The sequence below is a fragment of the Athene cunicularia genome (assembly GCF_003259725.1).
Source record: "Athene cunicularia isolate RWA chromosome 5 unlocalized genomic scaffold, athCun1 chr5_part2, whole genome shotgun sequence".
In the NCBI taxonomy this organism is placed as follows: domain Eukaryota; kingdom Metazoa; phylum Chordata; class Aves; order Strigiformes; family Strigidae; genus Athene; species Athene cunicularia.
The window spans coordinates 927,523-951,411 of record NW_020799102.1 but is presented as its reverse complement, the minus strand read 5'-3'; the positions used below and the strand labels follow the sequence as shown (position 1 = coordinate 951,411).

The 23,889-nt window shown below is 46.3% G+C and overlaps 1 protein-coding gene across 1 annotated transcript in view; it reads left to right on the top strand.

The window, feature by feature from the left end:
- The window catches only part of PLCB2 (phospholipase C beta 2), a 60,445-nt gene that overhangs the window by 5,365 nt on the left and 31,191 nt on the right, over positions 1 to 23,889 (top strand). The window contains exons 2-7 of the mRNA XM_026850228.1: positions 6,504 to 6,639; positions 7,253 to 7,347; positions 7,772 to 7,973; positions 11,795 to 11,872; positions 14,154 to 14,222; positions 23,221 to 23,361. Coding sequence (XP_026706029.1) covers positions 7,890 to 7,973; positions 11,795 to 11,872; positions 14,154 to 14,222; positions 23,221 to 23,361 — 372 coding nt within the window. The 5' untranslated portion in view covers positions 6,504 to 6,639; positions 7,253 to 7,347; positions 7,772 to 7,889. The remainder of the gene's footprint in view (positions 1 to 6,503; positions 6,640 to 7,252; positions 7,348 to 7,771; positions 7,974 to 11,794; positions 11,873 to 14,153; positions 14,223 to 23,220; positions 23,362 to 23,889) is intronic.

Genomic DNA, 23,889 nt, shown 5'->3' with positions numbered 1-23,889 from the left:
AAATACAACCTACAATATTTGCAGACTGACAACACTTTATTCAGAGTTGCACCAAGTTGTGGTTGCCCCTACAAGCACTAGCACAGGATTTTCTTGGAAAGCCTTATCCACAACCTCATGGTGCAGCCCTGAAGCTAAAGTGATCCTGGTTTAGGCTGGGTTGCTGCTGTTTCAATCTGGGATAATTTGATTATTTTTTTCCCCCCAGGATGGAGAAGAGTGCTTTTTCAATAGCTCATTTGTGCATGCTTGTTTCAGCCACCTTTGGGGTCAGTTCTTAATGCAGCCTAGCTCTTAGTTAGACCAAACTACTTGTTCATTCTTCAAAGTCAGCTTGACTGAGCTTAGGTTTGGCTCCTTGCTGAGTTACGCTAAGGCAAAATGAAACTTTAACTGCTTTAAAGATTGAAATAGATTATTTTATATACAAGGTCAACATGGGTTTTCACCTTAGTTAGTATAGTTTTGAATGTGTTAATGCTCCCTGATCTCACAGTAGTTTTTCCTTGCAGAAAAAAATCAAAAGTGGCTGTTACTTTGACTTTTTCCATTTCTGTGTGCTTGGCTTTGGTAGCTGAATAAGCAGAATGTGCTGGACTCTTGTTGATAACCCTGTGCAAGGGAGGGTTATTTAACTGAACTAAAATAGCAATCTGAAACCTCTCCCAGTTCTGGAGCTGATTCTTACTTGTTACATCCTACTGTTTTCACACTTCTGCCATCCTGGTTCAGGCTGCGACAGGAAATGGAGCTGCAAAGTCCTAGGAGAGGCAGTTCTGTTGCTTCCAGGAGGAAAAAGCAGGGAGGATGTCAGCAGAAAGTTCAGTTCTGCTTTGTTGTACACCTGTAAAAAGGGGGAAGATTTGTTGGCAAAGAAGTGGGATTCCTAGTTAATGCTGCTTTCAGATAAATTTTGTATTACAAGCCACTGGCCATTCTGCTTGGGAAAATATTTCTAGCTGCAGTGGTTTGATAATCATCTGCTCTTCTGGATATATAAATTTCCAACAGAGGTGTCCAAATTAGTATTATTCCTCAATTTTCTGCAGACTATGGTGCGTGCATCACTGTCAGCTGGAAAATTGTCACGTGAGCCTGGAGATCAACTCCAGCTTTTTCACCGGAATCTTAAAAAGCACAAATTGTAAACTGCAGAACAAAATCAAACCTGACATCTAACCCAGCCATGTATGCCCTGAATACCATCGGGGGGCAGGTGTCAGACCTGCTATTCATCCCTGGGAAGCTGTGGGGCTTTTTGTGGATACGCCTGGTGAGGTGGAAGCCTCCTGTCACACCCTCACCCTCTGTTCCCAGCAGCACACCCAGGCCTGTGTTTGCCAGTGTAGTTTACGAACATGCTGCTGCCTTTGGCCACTTGTGCACTGTGAACACCATGGAATGACCTAGTGAGAGACTTTCCCTGTGCTCTGGTAGCAATTTCCATTCCATTTGCTGCTTTTTCCTGTTCCCCTGTTTATCTGACTGTTCAAAAAAGAGTGGCTGGAGTTGTGTGCAGTGTTAAGTGCTTCCTAGAGAGCTCTCTCCGAAGAATCTGTAGTCATGTGTGTGTGGTGTTTGTTCCCAGTCTGATAATGTGATGAAATAAAAAAATTGTTTTCAAGATTTTGTTTTGACCTCTAGAAAAACAAGATATGATTTAAATATACTGCACAGATTGCACTCATTGGAGCTCAAAAAGCTATGTAAAAACCACAATAAACAAGGTAAAAAGAAGGGTATTTCCTGGTAAGGTGGTGAGATGAGTCTAGGAGAGAGGTGATGTGTATTCCTGTGCTTGTTAGTTAGTGACGCTGGGCTGAGTCCGTAACCTGTATGGGCAGCAGTGATGTGTCAACAGAGCAAACCTCTCTGCAAAAGTGAACAAAATGGGTTTTATTAGGAACTGATGTAAAACCCTTGGCCCACCCACAGGTGATTATCAAAGGACAATGCCCAGGTGAGAGCTTACCCCTTTAGCTTCACCTTTACCATGGCTGGGGGGATCAGCTGGTGTAAATCAGCTTCATGTGATGCTTTCCATGGGCTGTGGAGCCATTGTGCCTTCTGAGATTTTTCAGCAACAGCTTCAGTGGTCTAGGTAGAAACTTTTGGGGGCTGAAAGTGGCTCTCAGCCTGTAAAACTTGGGAATCTCTGATTTTCCATTAGTCACTTAAAACAGTGGAGGCTGTAGACCTACCTGACGTTGTAGTCCCTGATGCCTCCTTTCCTGTGGGCCTAAGCTTGAACATGGCATTGCTTCACAAGAACATTTCACCTCAAGGAGGCGAAGAGTTTGGAATATAGTGTGCAAAGGCCTTTGCAGTGAGGATGGGAGTGCTCAAAGGTTGAGGCTGGGTATTACAAAAGCAGATTTTTTTTGTCTAGTACATTGGAGAACTGAAGTTTGGGGAAGGGTGCGGGAAGACCTTGGTCCATTAGCTGAGTAGGCAGAGACGTTCTTAGGTAGCAGTCTGAGGCTGCTTCACTTGGAATCAGCTGGTAGGGGCAGTACAAAAAAAGTTTGTAGCCTTTTTAAAATTTTTATTGTTCTTTCATCCCTGACTCTGAATGGTGCTGCACCAAGGGGTAGTCTGGCATGGGAGCCTCTGTCTCTTGGGTGGGATTCATTGGGATGCTTTACCTTTCAACGTCTGTGCATTTTGGGGCTTATATATCTGGACAAGGTTATAAATCTGTGTTGAAAACTTGGTGCATTTGTGCTGATGAAAAGCCAGCCATGGGCTGACAGCCGTGGTACCTGCCTGTTTGGTGGGAAACCAAGCTGATACCCTTTGCTTCTCAGCCCGTGAGCTCAGCTCTTTCTGGATCTGCACATGCTCAGGGAAGCATGGATTCAGTCCTGCCCTGAAGACTGGACCCATCAGCTACCTCCCCCTGAAATCCTGCGTTGAGAGGCTGCTGCAGAGCTCTCTGAAGGGGAGAAGTCAAAGCGTGCTCATGCCTGAGGCTGCTCTGGGGCTCTTGATTGGGCTCTTGTCTGGAGGGAGCAAGAAGCGTGCCCCTCTGCAGTGGATCTGGGGTTTTTTCCTACACCCTGAATACTTCGAGCAGAAGCTGTTGTGTGTCAGACAGCTCACTCTTCATTCTTTATTTCTTGATGGAGTCTGATGCTTTGGGAATAATAGTTTGTCTCAACTCAGAATGAGCATGTTGAACTTAAAAACATGTAACTTCTCCCATTCCTAAAGCTGTTCCGTTTGTGTCTTGCTGTAGGTGTTATCTCACTGGTATGTCAGTTTAAGATGTTGACCTTGATCTTCAGAGTCCCCTGAGGTGCAGCTGAAATAGTGCCTTGCTCTCTGTGACCTGCCTAAGGGGACTGTGTTCTGGACTTGACTCATCCAGGCAGACACAGTTACTGTGGCAGCTGGGTTTGCTGCTTTGGACCTTCCGTAGGAGATTGTATGTGTGAAATGTGTTTTGGGATCAGTTCTTCTTGCAAGTGGAAAAAAAAATACACCTAACCAAGTAGAGTGAATAAAGTCCTGTTGTAGAACTAATAGGAAAGGAGAAGCAATGAGGATGTGACTATGGCAGAAGAGTTCTTGCAGTGCTGAGGTCTCAACCAGGACTGGGGATCTGCTGTGGCAGGCAGTAGATGCATCCCCAGAGACAGTTTAAATTGGGCTGGTAGAGTAGGAAGAAAAAGTTGATGAGGTCAAGAGCAAAATGGGGTTTCCTCCCCCAGTATCCTGATTTCCAGTTCAGTATTTGATACTGTAAGTGAGCACTGTGGGGGCGATTAGATGTATTCACGTCCAGATTTGGTAGAAGTTGCTTTCCAGTTCTTGCTGCTCTGTTACTGCAAGGTAACATGAGATGGGCACGCTGCTGCTCTTCCTCCTTCCTCTTCTGTTGATGACCTGTCTTGGAAGGTTTCATTCTTTTGCTAGCAGCTGGGAATGGCGTGGTTCAGTCGTCCCTGTGTGGCAATTACTTTTGTATCACAGTAATGTGTAGGGTGTTCAAATAGCCTGTGAGCGTCACTCAGCAGTTTGGAAATATGTAGAAAACCATCAGAGCGCAGTAAGCGTCGCATACCCCTGCAGCATATTCCTGCCTAGTAAACAGTTAATGATGGACCTAACCATGGCTTGGTGGTTGGTTTTGGGTTTTTTTCACACACCACCTCATGCTTTTATGGTATTGTGGCATTTGTGGCCACTTGTCTTTGTGCTGTAGTCCACTGCCCTCTGATTTAGGCAGATCAAGCTGAAGAGTCATGCTGTCAGCTGAGAGCTGTAATGAATCCTTGGCTTTATGGTTTGGGCTCAAAAGTAGGACACAAAATATGCCCCGGCACATGCACTCAGCAGTTCTCTCCGGGGTGGTGAGAAAATATGGGCCTTTTTGGTCCTAATGGTGTCATTAATCCTTCCAGGATTCCCAGGGCTCAGAGGGCAGAATAGAAAAAGAAGCAGCAGGATGGATGAACTCAGTTTTGCTTAGCTGTGAATTTATTGCTGGTGTTTGAAGGTAATGCCGAAGGGGTGTGTAATATCATAGCTGTGCACTAGAGGACAGTGTTACACATTGCAAAGTCTAATTGTAATGGAACAATGCTGGGAGAGATTTCTTACAGATTCTCTGTGTGCTAGGAGTAGGTTGGGGTTGGGATTATAAAATAATTTCCTAAAACTCAGAATCCCTCCAGTCAAGGTGGTTTAATAGGCAGCATGGCTTAAAGCCATTGTAAAATCTCTGAAGGGTAACGCAGACTGCCTTGATTCTGTATGCTCTTTGGGGGAGGTAGAGGCTGCTGGATAGGTAGGGCAGGGAGATAAGGAAGAGTCTCGAGGAGAGAAAATAAAGGGAAATTTTTGCACATCAAAACTCTTGTAGTGGGTTGTGGGATACACAGTGGTGAAGGTAAGGGATGAAAGCAAAGGAGGCATGGGGCCTGGAGCAGAGGGGATGTAAGATGATCATACACTGGGTGATGGGCCTTGCAGGAGAGAGAAAATAAAGATTAGAATAAATGCTGCTCAAAGTGCTGCTGATTCTGCCTGCTCTGCTATCAGAGCTTTCAGCAGAGGGCAGGACTGTTGCTTTATTCTATCGCTGTTCCATCAGCTGTCTCTTCATGCAAGGACAGAAGCTCCCACATCAAGTAAGGAGTGTGAAATGAATGATAAGGAGGCTGGGTTATGCAAAAGGAAGTGAGCTTCAGCTTTTGTGACCGTCTTTATGCAAGCGGGGATCTTGGCAGTTGGTGTGTGCAGCACCAGGCAGCCTCCCAGGACAGCCGCTAACTCAGTTGCTGCTCTTCATGTTGTGGGGTTTTTGTAACTTATTATCGCTTAGGGGAAGGTGACCCTGAGCAACAAGCAAGTGAAGTTGTGTCAGGATTCTTGCTTACTTCAGGTTTGTTGATGAGACAAAGCTGTTGAATATCCAGGTGTGAGAGGATGCAGGTCAGAAGCAGCCTTTCCACAAGGCCCTGGTTCTGGCAGGAAGTGGGCATGGTTCACAAAGCTGTGATGGTAACTGGTAAATGCCAGATGGGCCACTGGAACCAGTAGCTGTGACTGATCTCAACTGCAGTCCCTTTTACTCTTGGCAGTACCAGAGCTCATCCCACCTTTCCCTTCTCCACAGCTGTGACCTCCAAGGCTTCTCTTTAGTTCTTTCAGTGTTGCAGGGGACAGGAGAGCTGTAGCACTTCTGAGCAAGGTTGATGCTCTTTATCCTTTTCACAGCTGCTCCTTAAGTCAAAGTTAAGCAGCTCTGAAACTGCTCTGGCCTTGCAGAAGGGATCAGGTGTGGGGGGGGGAACTTTCACTCCTCACTGCAGCCTCCTGTGGACTTTCTCTATATGTAGCTGGGCCTTGGGGTCTATTCCTAAACCACTTATAGGAAGAGTGCAGAGAAGAAAACCTGTCCAGCAGCCCTTGGTATTTCATTTGTGCCAAATCCCAGGCTGTTGCTGACATCCCTGGGTGCTTCCAGCTTGGCCCTTGAGATCTGGGCAGACACCGTCATCTGTTGCTTTGCTACTTGAGCGTAACAGTGCTCTGAGGGGCGCGTCTTGGCCAGGCCTGGAGTACCCCCATGCTCTGTCAGCTGGCTGCCTGAGAAGCACATGTCACTTTGACACATATGCAAAGGAAGCTTAATACCATGAGTGTGGCTTGGTTATGGGACCAGAGGCGTTGGATTCCCCTGTCCCTCATTTCAGCCCTGATACCAAGCAACCACAGCTATGGGTAAGCCACCTCAGTTCATTGCCCTAATAAAGTAGAGCTAACAGCCTTCGTTTGGAGATCCAGTTCTTGGAAGGCATGGTGCCTTGCAAAATGTGTTGGTAAATGCAGAAAACTCGATAGTAGCTAGAAATGTAGAAACTCTCTTGTTCCCAGTTTGTCAGGCAGATAACCCCACAAAAGAAATATACAAAGGGTGTTAGGTTTGTTTAGGGTTCTCTGTTTCTGCAGCAGGCATATCTCTGATAATTGCTGCCATCTTTGTTTTTTTACAGGTAGAGCTCTTGTTATAGGTCCACTTAATCTCTCCTGCCTCATGGCACCAACATCTGAGAATGCCCTTAGGATTCCTTCAGTCAGCCTTCCCCCGGCTGCCCAGTCTGCTGCAAAGTGCTGGCCTCACCAAACTGAGTAAGTCGGGGCTGGGAAAGCAGCAGCAAAATATGCAGCTGACTCCCTTTGCACACTGGGAGTTTCTTTGTCCATCCTTCTCAGAATCTGCACCACTTTTGACAGTATCTCGTCCCTCCCGAGCAATGGAAGGTGCCACACCTTGACTTTCACAGGAGACAACAGAGGTGAAACCTCACCACGTGGCTGGGAATCCTGTTACAGCAAGTGTTGCACAGTTACTGCCACTGCTGTGGGGTTCTGCCTTGACTAAAATTCACCTTTCCCCTGTCAGCCCTTCTCGCAAGCAACTCTCCTCCTGCTTAGCCAGTGCACATCTGCCACCAGAGCTCCTCTTCTCCATGGTCCACATGGAATTCCTTTGTTCCAAGGTCAGGAGCGGGAGCTTGGTTTTGCCCTCTTTGCCATTAATGTTCTGTCCTGCCTCCTGTCACTTCCCTGCAGCTTCATCATTATAATCCCCACCTTACACACCTCACCCATTCTGTGTTCCCACAGTATTTGCAGCAGACCCAAGTGAATCTGGAGAATATTATAGCTCCCAGGAACTCTTGTGAATGTTTTATTTCATCTGTCTGTGGAATTTACTCTGTTGGTCTGTCTCGCTTTTCAGGTTGACATTCAGAAGAACCCATAAGAGAAAGAAAAAAAGTTAGACTGGACAGTGCAGCAAGTGGCCCCAGAAGTGGAGTCTTTACAGAGCTAAGAGTAAGTTTATTTTAGGTGATATTTGGTCTGTTGCATGAAGGGGGCAGTCTACTTGTAGCCGAAGCCTGAGCTGTTCCGTAACCACATCTGCTGAAATAGTTTGAGTGTTGTCTGGCAATGCCTGCACTTCGTCAAAGAGAACATTTAAGGAAGTTCAGTTACGGAAGCGCTACAAACTGTGCGCTTCAAGTACAACTCCGAGGAGTAGGTCCCTCCTGGAGAGCCAGTGTGCGTGCGTGACTGCCCACGCGGGCATCCCAACCCATCACAAGCTTTCCTCTGGGTGACCTTGGGCTGAGCTCTGCGTGCACACTTGGAGAGCCGTTGATTTACAATGCAGATTCATCAGTCCTCATCTGCCTGCCCCTGCCCCTCCTAAATTTGGCTGGGATATAAGAGGCTGTTTGCTTTCTGATGCCAACAGTGGCCATGGCAGAGCGCCCTGCCATGTGAGAGGCAGAGATAGAGGAGAGGGGGCCAAGGAGGAGCAAACTGCAGCTGCTTTTGCTTCTGGTAGCTGAGGAGCACATCTGTGGGACAGAATGTCAGTGCTTACGCCTGTCCTTCAGCCCCCGGAGGTGAAGGAGTATCTCTCCAAGGGTGAGCGCTTCATCAAGTGGGATGATGTGAGTACAGGGTTTTTTGCTTCACTAGATCGTATGTGTGGTGGCAGGTTTTGAGGGGAGGCTGGGAGCTGTGTGTTGCACCTGAGAGTAGGGATGTCTGGATGGGGAGAGTGAACTGAAGAACAGAGCTGAGGGATGTGTCAGAGGCTGGTGATGTGGCTTCTGCACCTCTCGTTCTTGTGGAGGATGGAAGTAAATGGTCTGTGTGCACAGCTTCCCCGGTGTAGGACCCCAGGGTTCTGTCTGTGTGTGTGAACCAGCCCACAGGGAGGTGCTTGCTGCTGGGGGTCTCCTTGGGGCGAGGGGCACATGCTGCATTCGGACTGCCTGGAGGAGCGTGAGGGGTAGGATTTACTCCAGAGCTGATGGACTCTCCATGTTTTGCAGATACAGAGGAAATCAGGCTCCAAGTTGCTTCCTCTTAATGGCCCTGGTGCTGGAGTGGCTCCGGGTGAGCTGTGTTCTCCCACAACAGCCCGGCTCCTGGCTACCGAGCATGCGGGGGCCTTGTGCTTTAACCATGGAGGGTGTTGCAAAAAGCTGCTGCTTCTCCAACTCAGCATCCTCTTGTATCTTCAAAAGATCTGGTTTCGTCACTGTTTGCCTTTCATTGTGAAGGGAAGAAAGTGTGGAACAGCAGAAGAGTTAATTTGAATGTAGTAGTCCCCCTTTCTAAGAAGGCAAAGGGGTATTTCCCACAAGCAAGAGGACAGCAGCTGCCCATCCATTTTGTCTGGAGTATGAATAGTTTGCTACTGAGCATGAATGTTGCTAAAAGAGGGGGCAGGCCAGGTTATGATTATTCACCAAGATCTGGGGAAAACATTTGATGTGGTATTGCAAATGAGACGCATTAGAAGGAGCCTCCAGCAGCAGCGCAGGAGGGATTAGCGCTTACTTTTGTGGGCGTAAAGCTGGAATAGAGTTCTGAGTCCCAAGGCAGCGCGTGCGGGGGAGATCACTTGTGTGCAGCGTAAGCAGGGGTGGTCCAGCGGCGCTGAGAAATGAGAGCAATGTGAAATGCAGCTGACAGAAAGGATGCGTGCCGCGGAAGGCAGGCTGGAATATTGCCAGTGGTTATTCCACTGTACACAAACAGGAGGATGACACCAGGGTACAGTGGAAAGCACAGCCTTCCCTTTCTTTTCCTGTGGTGCTACTGCCAGCAGAATGCACCTGAGGCTGGTTTGACTTTGAGCAGGGAATTGGTTTGAGAGTAACAGTAGCTAAACTTGGCAAAATTGCTGCTGACTTTCAGTGCTCAGTCCTTGAGGACTACTTTCCCAAAAACTTGAAGCTGTTAAGAACCTCACTGGGATTAGGTTCCCTTGAAACCCAGGGTGAGTCAAGCTGGGCTGCCAAGACCCCCCAAGTGTTTATTTGCTGCCAGTAACTGTAGGAGTTGGGGAGTTCAAGTCCTGTGTGGATTTTCCCCTAAGGTTTACAGATTTGTAAACATTCCTAAAAGGTTATGTCTAATTACATAGTAGTTTACAGACTTGACCTCCACCAGTAATGAAAGCCGCCTCCACAGGTGGGCTGTTCTGGTCATGTTGCTCCATCTCCTCACACTTTCCCACTCCACACTTAGAGCAGGCTGCAAAGGATGATAGCGGGAGCCCCAGGCTGCCGGATTGCTGCTCTTTAGAGGTCATGGGCCTGTGGGGTATTTTGTTCACTCTTTGAATTGACCTGGCTGTGCTGTTAGTAACAGTTTTGAGCTCCTTCCACAATAGCTGAGGCGAAGGACTGAAGGTAGATCAGAGTGGCTCCTTGCATCCCTCTGTGCAGTTTCAGACTGGACTAGAGCCTTTGCTGTATCCAACTGTTTCTTGAGAAAAGCAAACCCACACATTTTCTGTGGTGTCTCAACATGCCCAGCACTTGTAGTGTGTTCTCTAGATGGGAGTGCAGTAGGATCTCTGAGTTAGCTGCAACATCCTGGGGTACGGAGCAAGTCATCTGTGTTTTGTTTAGCACCCAGCAAGCTGGGGCTGCCAGGCAGGCTGAAGAGGTAAAGTCCTACTACATGGTTTGTTTCAAGAACCAACTGGCCCTTTCAAAATTTAAGGTGGGGCACAATGTAGTAGCTGACCTCTTAAATGGAGCAGTTGTATGTGGTTTTGGCTCTGTGCTGACTCTTAACCGTTGTAGTAGAAGCAAAAATGTTAAAGGTTATGGAATACAGGATTTTACCAGACAGTGCTTGCTTTCTGCTCTAGAGTAGAACTCCACAGTGTGAGCAGCAGCCTGTTTGGCAGCCAGGCCATCTTCTGTAGAATTCACTGTTTCCTTTGGTGCTGGGAGTCACCCCATAGGAAAGTCTGCCTGCACCCCCCAGCTGTCCATGTCCCCAGTCAGGAGGGTAGCTGTCAGCAGCCTTACTGCAGCCTCAGCTTGCTTTCAAGAAAGCTGCTTCATAGGAGATAAGGTTAATCTAGAAACACGGTGCAATCCTCAGTAGTACCACAGTGCCTCTTCTGCTCTTCGTGGCTCGTGGCCATGAGTTTGGGGAGCTAACCGGGAGCTCTGGGAACATGGGCATTGTGCTGTGCAGATCAGCGTTCTCCTGAACACAGCGTGAGGAGGACAGGGAGTGAAAGGAGAACATAAGATGGACTGGGGCATGAGCAGCTTACTGTAATGAAGAATACTGAACCTGGAAGTGGTGGTCTCTGGAAATACAGATGTGCTGAGGTATGAGCTCACTAACAAACTGAAGAACCCAAGGCCAAGTGACAAATACAATTTCCAAGTTCCATTATGGGTTTCATCTCTGTAGCTGGGTATTTCAGCTTCCTGAATTGAATATGAAGCCTTCCTAGAAATGGCTGATAGATCTTATGATGCTGTCTTCTGTGGCACCAGAGGTCAAACACGGTGAGGAGTCATCTTGACTGAATGAGCAAATGGGCGGGGACCCTGGCAGAGGCACCAGGCATCCTTTATCTCTGTCTCCAAAGAGCTCATGCTAATTCATCTCTTAGCACAGGCTTGCCCATGAGAGGGGAATGGATGTTCTCTTGAAAATGTCAGTGAAGTTGTCTTTAACTGAACATGCAGAAGCTGTGTAATTATTCAGAGGTGAAGTACACAGCCTCAAAGCATCCTGTCTCCTCTGTAGCATATGCCTTGATTCTGATCTGAAGGGCCTCCCTTTTGTATGGGGTTCAGGATCAGCCCTGAATAATTTAATCTAATTTTGTGCCTGTAGTGTGGGTGTTTAAATAGCTGCTGCTTCTTACAGTCTGTGCACAGCTAGTCCTTGGAGTTTAAGAATCGCTACCTAAAGCAGATTCATCTACTGTATTAGCTGGACCCTTCCTTGAACCCTTCCTTACCAGGCCCCTTCTCTGAAAGAGAGCCCAAGTGATGAGTGTGAGCGCCTTGGCGGCAGCTGCATGGGTGGATGTTGGCTCTACTTGGCCTGGGTGACTTTTGGAGCTTGGAGAAGGAAGCAGGTGCCTTGGAGGGGGGGGCAGTTCACATGCAGCAATTGCACCTACAGGTACATTCTTCTCTTAATTCATCGTATAGAAAGCTCCAAGAGAGGAGTTCTAGCTAAATGCATAGTGTTAGGTGGGACTTGGGCTTCAGCAGAGATCAGCTTCCAGCACCCCATAGTATTACTCTGGATATGTACTAGAATTGCCTGATTCCTTTCCATAAGTCAGAGGATGATTCACCTCACTGGATCTATATTTGAACTGGGAACCTTATGTCCCATGATGGGTTCTCTAAGTCATGTATGGTGCTAACCTTCTTTGTTCTGTTTTTTGTTTGTTTTGTTTTTTGTTGTTGGGTTGTGGGTTTTTTGTCAGGAAACAGCAAGTGCTTCTCCTGTGATTCTTCGAGTGGATCCAAAGGGCTTTTACTTATACTGGACTGATCAGAATAAGGTAAGTGCTAAGACTTCACAGCCTGGACTCCAAATAGTCAGTTCGAGTTTATGCAAGATGAAAACACCATTAAGTGCATAAGTTCTGTGCTCAGGAGCAAACTACCACACTCATTCCACTTGGCAGGAACTCCCTCACAAAGGACCTGGGAGCCTTGTGCTTATTCAGTGCCAGATTTGTCTGTCTTCAGAAAAGAGCAGGAAGTTAAGCTGCAAACATGCCAGAGATGAGGGTGGCCTTTTTGTGCTTGTCATGCTGGGATATTATACCTGCGAGGTTGGTTAGATGTGCTTCAGAGGGCTGCTTGGAGAACAGCAGTACCAATGCCCCATTAGCCAGCGTGCTGAAGGATTCTTCCAGCCAGTGCAGTGGTGCAGCTGGAAAGGAAATGGCTAGATGTATTCAGTTTCAACTAATGTGTAACTCATGTGCAGCCTGTGCTGTAATTAACTGACTTGTTGGAGTTTTAGAAAATTTAATTAAAAAAACCCCAACTAGTGGCCTTAATGATGTAGAGAGTACATGAAGTCTAGAGAGTGAGTTGTGCTCCTCTCAAGCTGAGGTGGGTGTGTGCTGCCGGAGGTAACCCACAGGATGATGGCTGTTGGGGGACAGGGAGAGGCAACAAATTTAGGAAAAATAATTCAGTTCCTTGCTACCGAGTAATAGCAAGGGGTGGAGAGATCTGGCTGACTGGAGGTGGAAGGCTGGGCTTACTTCTGCTTTCCAGAGCAGAGCTGTGGTTCAGCTCTACTTCCTCCTCGTGACCTACATGCTGAAGAGGCATGGTAGATAAAGAGACAGGCGTCCCATGCAGCACCCTGGCCAAGAGACCTGGTGTGTGTTGGTGAGCTCTGCCTTCTGAGAAGATTGTGCCCCAGTGCCACACAGCCGTGTCCTCCGAGAACAGTGTCACAGGGCTGGGGGCAGTCACGTCCCTCTCGAAGGTGTGCTCTCCTTTTAGCTGTATGTCACGCTTATTCCCCTTTCAAGGTCCACTCCTGGCAGTAGAATTTTTGCTGTAAGGTCTCCATCAGACAGCATGAAGAAGTGGTAGCACTGGAGTAGTGCAGAGAATGGGGCAAGGGGAGCTGTTACCACCCCTGAAAGTGAGGTGTTTCACTGGGTTAGTGGTATGAGGGATTTGACTACCTGGGAAAGGCGCTGGGGTAAGGAAGCAGAGCTGACATGAGGAAACCCAGACTGGAGGGGGTCTCATGTTCCTGGAAAATGCCATTGATTAACACCTAAAATAAACTGTGAACAAATTTGAGAGCCGCAGTGGAGCAACAGAATGTTTTACATCCTTGGGGAAGTGCTTGTCTGGCATCTTTCCTATACTCTGAGGGAATCTGCAGACAGTGTGAGCTAGCGAGGGTGGTGGGCAAATGCTGGCTGTCGGAGCTGGGGCAGGCTGTCAGGAGCGCAGTGGCTAGGGGCAAGATGTGGGCTGATAGAGCATGGTATGGTCAGTAGTTTGTTGAATTTGTGTGGCTTATTCATCACTGGCTGACTCCTGTTAAGATCTTGTCATGAACAGCAAGGAAGAAAAGCTGCACCACTTTTGCCCTAGGGATTCAGAAAGGAGTGGGATCAGGAGTAAAACTTCCATCCCGTTTGACAATAAAATGGGGATACAGCCAGAAGACATGTATCTATGTTGTTCCTTATTGTGATCTTGGAAAATAATATTATCTGCTACAGCAAGTATAATTTATTCTCCAGACCCATGGTGAGCAGACCAATTAGCAACAGAGGAAGGAAATTCAGGTTGGATATTAAAAGAACAAACAAAATAAACATGACAACTAGGCAGTGGTGAGGACATGGAGCAGGCTACCTAGGGAAGGCTGTGGAACGTCCTCATGGGAATTGCTTCAGACCAGATTAGGTGAAGGTCTGCTAGGAGTGACGTGCAGAGAGGTGGTCCTGTCTGCCTTCCAGCGCAGCTGCTCGGTCTCAAAGGCACGAATTCAGGCCGAGAGCAGCAGTGACGGGAGACTCTGGGTTGTATTGACACATGGACTATAACTGGGGTAGAGATTCCCCGTATAAACCTGTATGGTGCTGCAGACCACCACCAGCACCACACTAGCCAGCCTGCCAGGGCAGCACACCAGCAGCCAATGTTTCCCTGCCTGCGTTGGTCCTGCTGGGAGAGCTCTTCCCCAGGGAAGCGTGCTGACTGAGACCTGCTTTGCAGCTTCTGGGGGCTCAGCAATGGATTTCTTTCCTTCCTCCTTTGGCTCTCCTAATCTTCCATGTCCTTATTCCGTTGTAGGAAATGGAAATTTTGGATATCACCAGCATCCGAGATACCCGAGTGGGGCGATTTGCCAAAATCCCTAAGGTGAGTGCACAGCTTTGTTTCTGGCAGTGGTTCATATGGGAAAGGTGAAGCTGCCCAGGGCTTTGGCAGAGTTGAGGCAGTTTACCCCAGCTTTCTGCTCTAAGGAGGCAGAGAGGACCTTGCCTTCTTACATCACAACTGAGTATAGAAGAGCTGTCTTTACTCTTGTCCCTGAACTCCCCAGGGCTGTGCACCCAAACGAAAGGTACATCCGGACTATGGTACATGAGCTTGTTGGAAAGAATATGCCATAATACTGGGAAAGCAACAATTCCCCTTCAGAGTGCCTGCCAAAAGCCTTGTTTTATGCTGTGCACAGCGCTGGGTCCCCTTGCCATGCATCATGCCAGCTTTAATCCCGGCCTGGCCTTTACATCCCCTGAGCCACCCCGGGGAGTCTTGCAGGAGACTTGTGATGCTTCTGCCTTGAGTCACCAGAGCAAAGATGTACAGCCTGGGTCAATGCAGCTACAAACCTGTACTTACAGTGAGATTCCAACACAGCATGTGGTGGGGTTTTTTCCCTTTAAAGGAAAGAAAATGTAGTTTCAGAAAACCTAGTGTGTGTTTTGGGTTTTTTTTTCCCCCCCCAATATAATTTTAAATTATCTGCTTACAGGGTGGCAGGCTAAGGGAAGCACACAATTAGGGCTTTGTTCTTGGTTTCAGTTGTAATTTAAGTTTCCTGCGCCAAAGTTGTCCTTGTTAGGACTTTCTTCTGGGTCTGTTTTTTGTTTGTTTTTAACTTTTCCATGTATGGAAAAGGCAAGTAGAAAATTGAAGTAAAGCTAGAATGTGTAAAGGAAACAAAGGAGTAAAGATAATGGCTCCGTATGGTAACATAGGTGATTCTCAGCCTAATGCAAAAGGGGAAGATTTTGCAATATATACTGAGAGACTTGAGCAGCCTCTTTGCGTAAGTGGAACAGCTGTTTTCTTAATTCTGCTCTGAAAGCTTCTATTCAGAGCTCCCCAAGGCTGATGTTTTTCAAAAGACCATAATGAGGTGGGTGCTAAAGGCAAGTACCCATCTTACACAATTCTTAAAAATCATAATTCCTTCTGAGAAACTGTGTTTCTTCTTGGAAATTCACTAAAATGAAACATATTTGAGTTTTCAAAAAGCCTAAAACTTTGTCTGCAATTTGTTTTATGGGAATAATGTTTGAAAAAAGCTCTCAGAAGTTTGTGGGTTTTTTTTCATTTGAGAGAATGAAATATTTGGAGTTTGTAGAGCTAGGTGCTATGCTCCAGACAGAATGCAGTAAGGGAAAGGCCAGCTTAAGGGAGAGGCACAAGATACTATTTTCTAGCGTGTTTAAACTTCCAGTAACCACCTGTTTACAAAATGAATTCAGCTTTGCTATAGATTATAAATTGATGGTGTGAGTCCTGAGGCCATAGATGGATGTCCTGGTGGCAACAGCCAGGCTGGAGAAGAATGTCCTAGATTTTAGCAATTAATTAATGAAGACTAATTGAAGCATATCAGGAGAAACATGCTGGCACAAATGCAGTGTCAATTGCCTCTAGACAGAAGGAATTTCTACTCAAACAGCATCTTTCTGTAATGAGCCCCTGCTCACAAACAAGGAATTGCTCTGGAAACAAGACCAACCCCAGTTTGAGTAATTCACAGTAGTTTGGGGATGACCACATTCCATATCCAGAGAAAACCAAAAAATGTCCTTTTAAAAGAGAATTTTAATAAAAGCACAAAGAAGTTTATGAAAAGAATGAGGGAATTCACAAGCAGTACCAGGGTAGCAAAATGCAAAAGAGGAGGGGAAAGCAGTGTCTGTGTTCCACAGTGAGACCTAAATCTTTTCAATAAAATTGGAAAGGCTTGTGTGATTCCAGTCATAAGCAAAGAACAGAATGAGAAAGGACATTTTTGCATAGAAAAATGCATGGAGAATTGGAAAAAGGTCTTGAGAGGAGAGAACTGGCAGACTCCCAGAAGGATCCGTGCTTGGGCCTGTGATATACCATGTTCATAGGATCTGCAAAAGGGGTGGAGAGAGATGAGACAGTTTGCCAGTGATACCAGATTACTTGGGGTAATAAAATGAGGGCTGATTTTGTAGAAAGACCTTGAAATGCTGGTTGACTGGCTGATCTAATAGGTGATAAATTTTAGTACAGATAAAAATCAGGCAGTGCACACAGAAGAAATTACAGGTTAGGATCAGGGTTAAGAGGCTTTGAGTTGGCTATTGCTACTCAAACAAGATCATGAGAGTATGTTAAAATATCAACACAGCGTTCAGGAGTATTTGCTCAAAGTTGTATGTTGGGAATTAAGGAAAGAATTGGGAAATCACGCTGCTGTGTACACCTGAACGCACCCACATTTCTGTGCATTTTTAGTGGCCTTGTTTAAAATGAAACAACTGGAAAAGGTAGAAAAGAGCAGCAAGATTAATGAAAGTATGAAATGGCTACTGTAGGGAGAGCATCTGAATAGATAATGTAGTCTGGCAAAAAAAAAAGGGGGGATGTGAAGTAGTATTGTGGAGTGCTGTAAAAATCAGGGGTTGAATGGAGATGTTGAGCACAAAGCAGTTACTCAATGTTTCTTCCAGTGTGAGAACGACACATCAAGTGGAATTTTCCAAAGGCAGGTTCAGCACAAGCAGAAAGAGGTGCTGCTTTTACACCTCATGTCACTGCGTTGTGGGATGCCTTCCTGTATGGGTCATGAAAACATTTGCAAGTTTGAAAAGGCAGAACAAGAAGGAAATGCCCCTTGAGGGTTATTAAATGCAAGGTAATGCCTCTGGTTTAGGAAGTTGCTGAATCGTAAATTGCTGGAAGCTGCAGAAATGTGTCAGGAAAATATCATTGCATTTGCCCTGTTCTTTTCCCCAGGCATCTGGATGGGTCCGTGGTCTGACCTGGTGTAGCTGTAGTATTCCAGCCGTTGTAATAGGCCAGAGATGGTATTTTACAGTCCCAGGAATTGGCTACAGCTCATTTTTTGGAAACAAAGAAACAAAGGTCAAGCACCAAACGATTTATTAAGCATTCTCAACAGGCAGAAATGATGTGCTTGATGACAACCTCTGCTGTGAAAATCCCAAGTGCTTTTTGAACTCTGCATTTCACAGAGACCCATTTAAAATAAGCCCCCTTTTTATTTCAGGAAATTTTCTGGCATTTCTATGACAACATGTAGTAAAATGCACTAGGCTGGATCCTTATACACATTTCTCTTACGGGATGATGGGAGGTCTTGTGTGGACACTGAAATGGCCACTGAATCAAAATGGTGGGAGAGATGTGCTGTCCAGTCCTGGAAGCTTTATTTACACATGGCTGTACTATCCACGATGCTTCTGCAGGGCTTCCTTGGAGCCAGCCCTCAGCTGTGTATTCAGTTGGCTTTCCTGAGAACAGGCTTCACTCAGAGTGAAGTAGTGAAGATTTCTCAGCATGAATCACCACACCCTCTGCACAGGGCAGCTACGTCTGGTGCATCATGACAAAAAGGCATAAATATGAAAAACCAGTGTGACAAAGCAAACAAAGATCTGTTAGAGGTGAAGGGTGGGAGAATGGCAAAGGGTGCTGTCTCCCCTTTTACACAAGGATGGTTGGAATGGTTGTGGGATAGAACTGCTGAAATTAATACAAATAATTGGTTGTTTCATTGGCTGAGGATGGAGGAGAAGGGGCACATATAGATGATATTTAAGACGAGAACAAGCTCACAGCTGTTGGAAGAGCTTTGGATCATACCAATAACTCAAGCATCCTTTTCCCCTCCTCTCCTTTCCCTTGCCAGTAACACCATGGCAAACCCACAGCCTCTCTGAAGCAAAGCTCATGGTCTGGTTTTCCCACTAAATTGGGGCTGAAGGAATTCACAAGGAAGGAGTGTGCTTGTAGGGCATCTGTGCCACTGCTTGCCCCTGTGAAGGTCTGTGCTCTTTGTGGCTGTAGTTGGAGCTGTGTGAGGGTGAAACATGCCCTGAGCTTTTCAGACTGGTGTAGGTGAGATGAGTCTTCCTGCTCGTGGGTGGTGGTACTGTGGATGTTGGGGGTTCCCTGCTTTCAGTAACTCCCCAGCTGCTGTGAAGCGAGAGGTTTGGGGTTTTTCTTTGTGACCTCTCTATACACAGCAAGAAGAATAACACCAAAGCACCCACCAGAAAACCGCTTCTGGAAAGACAAGCTGTGGTACGTGCTCCCTGGCCGGGCCAGGTCACAGCACTGTCTCTGCAAGCTGGGAGGCAGGGCCTGTGGGGAGCTCCTCCCTGATGCTGTGGTAAGGGTGGCATTGAGAAAGGGACAAGCCACTAAGGGTTGGTGGCAATAGGAGCCACCTCCCAGGGAAAAGGGCCACTGCCATTTGCCCTAGAAGGAACTGGTTCCTGGAACTGAACCTGCTTTGAGAAGGGCTCTCCTCTCCTGCACCCCACTCCCAGCATATTGGCATGTGAGCACACACACAGCCCTTGAATCCTCCTGTCACCTCTCCTCTGCATGTGCAGGTTTTCCCTTCTCACCCCCTTTGCTTTATTTTCTTTGAGAGCTACTTGGTGTTCTGCAGTGTTTTTTCTCCATGGAAATTTTTTTGAGAGACAGGGCAGAATGAACTTTGGCGCAAGTTCAAGAGTAATAAAGATAAGAGTTAGCAGGGACTTTGAACATAAATGAGACAAGATAAAAAGCTATTGAATGTACTTCAGCAGCATGCCGAAGCAGATCAAGATGTTATTTACAATGCAATTCTGTGTTTTCCTTTGAGTAACAAGGAACAATAAAGGCTGTTCCATTTTGGTATTTTCTTCTGATGCACCAAGACCCCAGAACACTGTCAGAGAATGTAATAATTAGGACCAAAATACATGATTTTTAGGCCAGGCTGCTGGGCTGTTGGCTTCATCTTGGGTTTTGTTTAGACATTTTCAGCAGGCATTGGCTTTGAAACAAGCATAATTTTTCATAAAAACAGAAGTTGTATTTTCTGACTGTCATGATTATAAAACAGTTTCATCCCCCACACACATTTTGTTGTTATTGAACCCGGAGATGCAGACTCTGAACATGTACAAGGGAGAAAATGATACCAAGGTATCTCTCACGTCTGATTTTGAGATGATAAAGTAGGAGTGAGTGGTGTTTGGGGAGCACTTGCACATGGGGCTGAGCCATGGTCTCCAGAGACGCTGTGGGTGGTTGGTCACTGTGCTGCGTTATGGGAGGCAGGTGGCAGCTCTGGGCACTGAGCACCATCTCTACACTGTGCTGTGGATTCAGCAATGTGCATGAGCACAGGATGGAACGAAAAGTCTGATGTCCAAATAAGAGTGATCACAAGAAGCCGTTTGGAGACAAACTGATAAGCGTGCATGCCAGAGAGAAGCGGGTAGAAGCCTGTGGCTTGCAACGGATTTATAAATAGTGCAGCAGGGGCCAAGCAAGGAAACAGTCACATCTGGATAAAGGCCTTTTGCCATGCTGGGCCCTTTTTCTGCCTCTTCTATCTTTCTGCAGTGTGGGCTCTTAGACCACAGGGACAGAAGTTACTGAGGATGCACAGTCTGCATCTCTCCCTCGTGGTCTGTTCCTGCTCGATTCCAGAATGCCGCGGGTTATTTTGTGCCATGTGAATCTGTGTGCTGCTGCATTTTCCGGTTTCTTTAGATAAGACAGCACTGAGAGATGAGAGTGCTTCATCTGCATATTTTTTTTTCCTGCCTCTGCTGGCTGAGATGCTTGATGCAGAGACAGGCTGGCCCCTGTGGTGCGGGCGGTGGCAGGGCAGCCCTCCCCACTGCTCAGCAGTCGGTCCCATTGCTGAATCCCATGATGGAGAGGTGCTGCTAACGAGGATGTGAGCTTTACCTGCTGTGTTTGAATAATCTTGGTGCTCCCTTTCCCTTCTGGCAACCAACAAGACCTTTTTTCTCCAAAAAAGAGGACTTATCACATCCTGGCTTCTAATACCACAAGCACTGCATCGTGTAGCATGTTTTATGAAGACAGAACATTTTCAGCGTGCAGTGAGCTTCTGCAGCTGTGGTGGATCCCCGCTGTCATTCATTGTGTCCTGTTTCAAGTAGAGAAAGGACTGTCTCTGTCTCTCGTATTAGGCCTGGCTCTTTGTTTATATTTGCATAAGAATTTGCTTTTCTCTGGACTATGAATCTGGTTTGTACAGATGAGGATTTTAGGGAAATCAGGAGGGTGGGAAGTGAAATGAAAGTTGAATCTGTATTTCAGCTGCTCTCATGGCGAGTTGTTTTCCGTTTGCTTGGTGGTGGTTTTTTTTAAGTGGATTTGCTAAGCATGTTTCCCTTCCTCTGATTTGCGTGGCCAGTGTGGTTGTCCTGCTTTTCACATAGCAATTCCTATCTTTCCTTTACAGCCACTGGCAAGGTGACACTAAGTAATTACGTAGCAGAGCTGAAGCACCAAGGTGCTAAAGGAGCACAAGTTAAGAAAGAGCTGTGGTATCAGGTTTCATGCCCTTGGACAGTCTCTAGTCCACTCTGACCATCTTCATTCAGTTTCACACCAACATCACTGCATTTATCCTGTGAGGGAGATAAGACTCATGTAGAGTAGGCAACACAAAGTGAGTGACTCGCTTAAGGCCAGGCAGGAGAGCAGTCGCTGGGAAAATATGAACCAATTTAGATCCCTAACAAGATCATCCTTTCCCTGATGCAATCTGCTACTCATAAAAGGGAGCTATTGACTCCACCGAGGTGTCAGAAGTTAATGCTGATGAAGAGCGTGGTGTATAAAAACCTGTAGAGGCAAAGGCTAATGGTGAACAGCCGTCCTGGGAAGGTGATCAGGTATCAGGCCATTACCAAACATTGCCTGTGTCAGGTTTGTCTGGGGGAGCCCAGCCAGAGAAAGGCAAAAGCTCTGATGCAGTGTTCGGCTTGTGAGGGACATGGTGTGAACAAAACGTCTTCTGGGGAGCCAAGTGACACCCGCTTGCAGAGGAGGAAGGGCTGGGAGGAGCCGATTTGTAACAAATACAGGAAATGAGCTCAGCATAAACCACAAGTTCTCTATTGTCTTAGCTTCATATAATTTACAACACCTAGAGGTAAGGAAGCTGAAAAAATGCTGGTGGGTTTACAAGATGAAGTTAAATTTGAAGTTAAGATCCTAGCACTTTGCCACCTGGAATGAAAAGTTTAAGCTCCATTAAGAAGTTGCTATGAATGCAAAAAGGAGGTGTGGGTATGTGGGTGCTGCTTGCTTCTGCATAGGAAACTTGCTCATGAAGCAAAAATGAGGCATTTTAGAAATTCCAGAACTATTAGGAAATAGGCAAATCTTCTGGGTGGCTGACTACTTTCCCCCTTCTTTCCCTCCAAATAATCTTGGATTATACAGGTTTCAGAGTTACCCCAGCGGAGAGTTGCTCTTATGAAGAGAGAAACAGCAGTCAGGTGATCTTGAGTTACAATCCAGCCCATCCTGTTTTTCATAAAAATGAATGTTTGCTACAGATGTGTCAAAAGTTGCAAACATTCCAGAAATTTGGAAAAATGCAGTGGGGGAAAAAAAAAAAATCTGCAGAGTTCTTTATCAAATATATGTGCAGCTCTGCGTGTGCCATGGTGCAGACACAGAGGAATGCCTGAAGCTGAGCTGTTACGGAGGTTCTGCTGTTGCAGTCTAAATGTAAAGAGAAAATTCTGGGGCAGAAATGGAATTGTTTCCATTTGAATTGCAATGGGATGCAAATGGATGGTTGTGTCTAGGGTTTTTTAGTTGGTTTGGGCTAAACTGGGGTCCGTGGAATTTGCTTTCTTCGACTTGCAGGGATTCAGACATTGTCCAGTTAGTAGCAGCTTAACAGTCACTAAACATGAGCTGAACTGCAGCGACTGACTTTATGTGCTTTAAGTTTATAGCCAACACAAAAGTCATTTAGCTAAAACCTGCCTTGCTGAAGTTAATGTGATATGTAACATGTGAAGGTGTTACTGATGTTCTGACTTGTTGACACACAGTAACTCAGCCGTGTGTCTGGCTGTGGGCTTGCGCAGGCAGCCAGAGCTCAGATCCCAGCTCCAGTTAAACTCCCAACTCTGACCTGCTCTGCTAACAGTCCCAGACCATGGATTTTGCCCTTACTGAAAGAGCAGGTGCTCTGACAGCCTCCCTGTTTGCTTCCCTACAGATTTATCCTGCACTTTAGATAACGAATTGCTGCGCTTTATTCCAGCACATGGGAATTTTATACTTTCATTATAAATAGGGACCATCCGTACAACTCCAGGAAACCTTGGCTTAGTGACGCCTTACATAGGAATGCAGAAAATGCTAAATAATTTAAAGAGATTCTATAAATACTTTCATATGGTGATGAAATCCAAGTATGACTAGTCAGATGAGCCTTATACTTAACAAAACAAATCTCTAGTGAGCCATTGCTGTAGGACACTGCAATTTCTATGGTAAAAAGCATTTCTAGCAACTGACAACTAGCAGAAAATGTGGCTTGGAGGGAGAGAGCCCATCCTGCCGGTGACCAGATCTAAAGCTGGTAGACCTCCTGGGTCCCAAGCAACATCTTTCTTGTGGTGGACTGAGGCTATAGCAAAAAGGTATCACTCTAACCTAGAAGACTTTCTTAGTGTGTGTTTTGATAAATGATGTCAATAATCTGGTTATGCACCTCTGGTGTGAGCTGGCCAATTGCTCCTCTGCTTGTCTGCAGGTTCAGGCTGAATTTTCAGAAGGAATTTCTTTGAGAGCAGTCTCCAGTTATTACTTTTTCAGACCAAAACGGCATGTTTGTACAGTGATGTTAGTCACAACGTTTTGTTCCATGGAGGATCCAGGTAATGCAGATTCCAGAATAAAGATGAAAAATAAGGAAAGGGAGATTACATTAAACAATTTTGCAGCCTTTGAAAAGCTTCCTCTGAATTTGGGTCAGAGTTTGGCTTGGGTCCTGCTTTTTTTCAGGTAGTTTGCCGCATTCTCCCTTCATCCCCATCTGTTGTTTCTTTTGCAGTGCCAGAAGCTACGAGAGGTTTTTAACTTGGAGTACCCTCACAGCACCTTCCTGCTTAAGACTCTGACTATTGTATCTGGCCCTGACATGGTTGACCTCACTTTCCATAACTTTGTGTCCTACAAGGAGAACGTTGGCCAGGTATCCAGTCCTGAGGGCAAGGAAGCACTGGGAAACACTAAGGATTGGGGCATTAAATGGGGAACAGGAGAGGAAGAAGGCAGGGAACCTGAACCTGTCGGTGTTATGGGCAAGGTCATAAACAGGTTAATGTTCCAGTAAGGTTTGGTACCTCCATAGTTCTAGAAACTTCTGCCCTGTGTGGAGAAGGACCAGTAGGAGAAATTTGGTTTGTCATTTGTCTGTCATGCTTTGTATGGATAAACAGATATCTGAGGAGGCTCAGTGGAAAAGTTTCAGCTGCTGGTATATACAGGCAACAGGAGGGTGATAGAGCCAATCCCACGGCACAGTTGTTGGGATTTGGAGCCCAGCAGTATCAGGATGGGCCTTTTTGCCAAGACCTGTAGTGACAGGACAAGGGGTAATGGTTTTAAACTGAAGAAGGGTTGATTTAGAGTGGACATAAGAAAGATATGTTTTACTATGGGGGGTGTTGAGGCCCTGGCACAGGTTGCCCAGAGGGACTGTGGCTGCCCACTCCCTGGA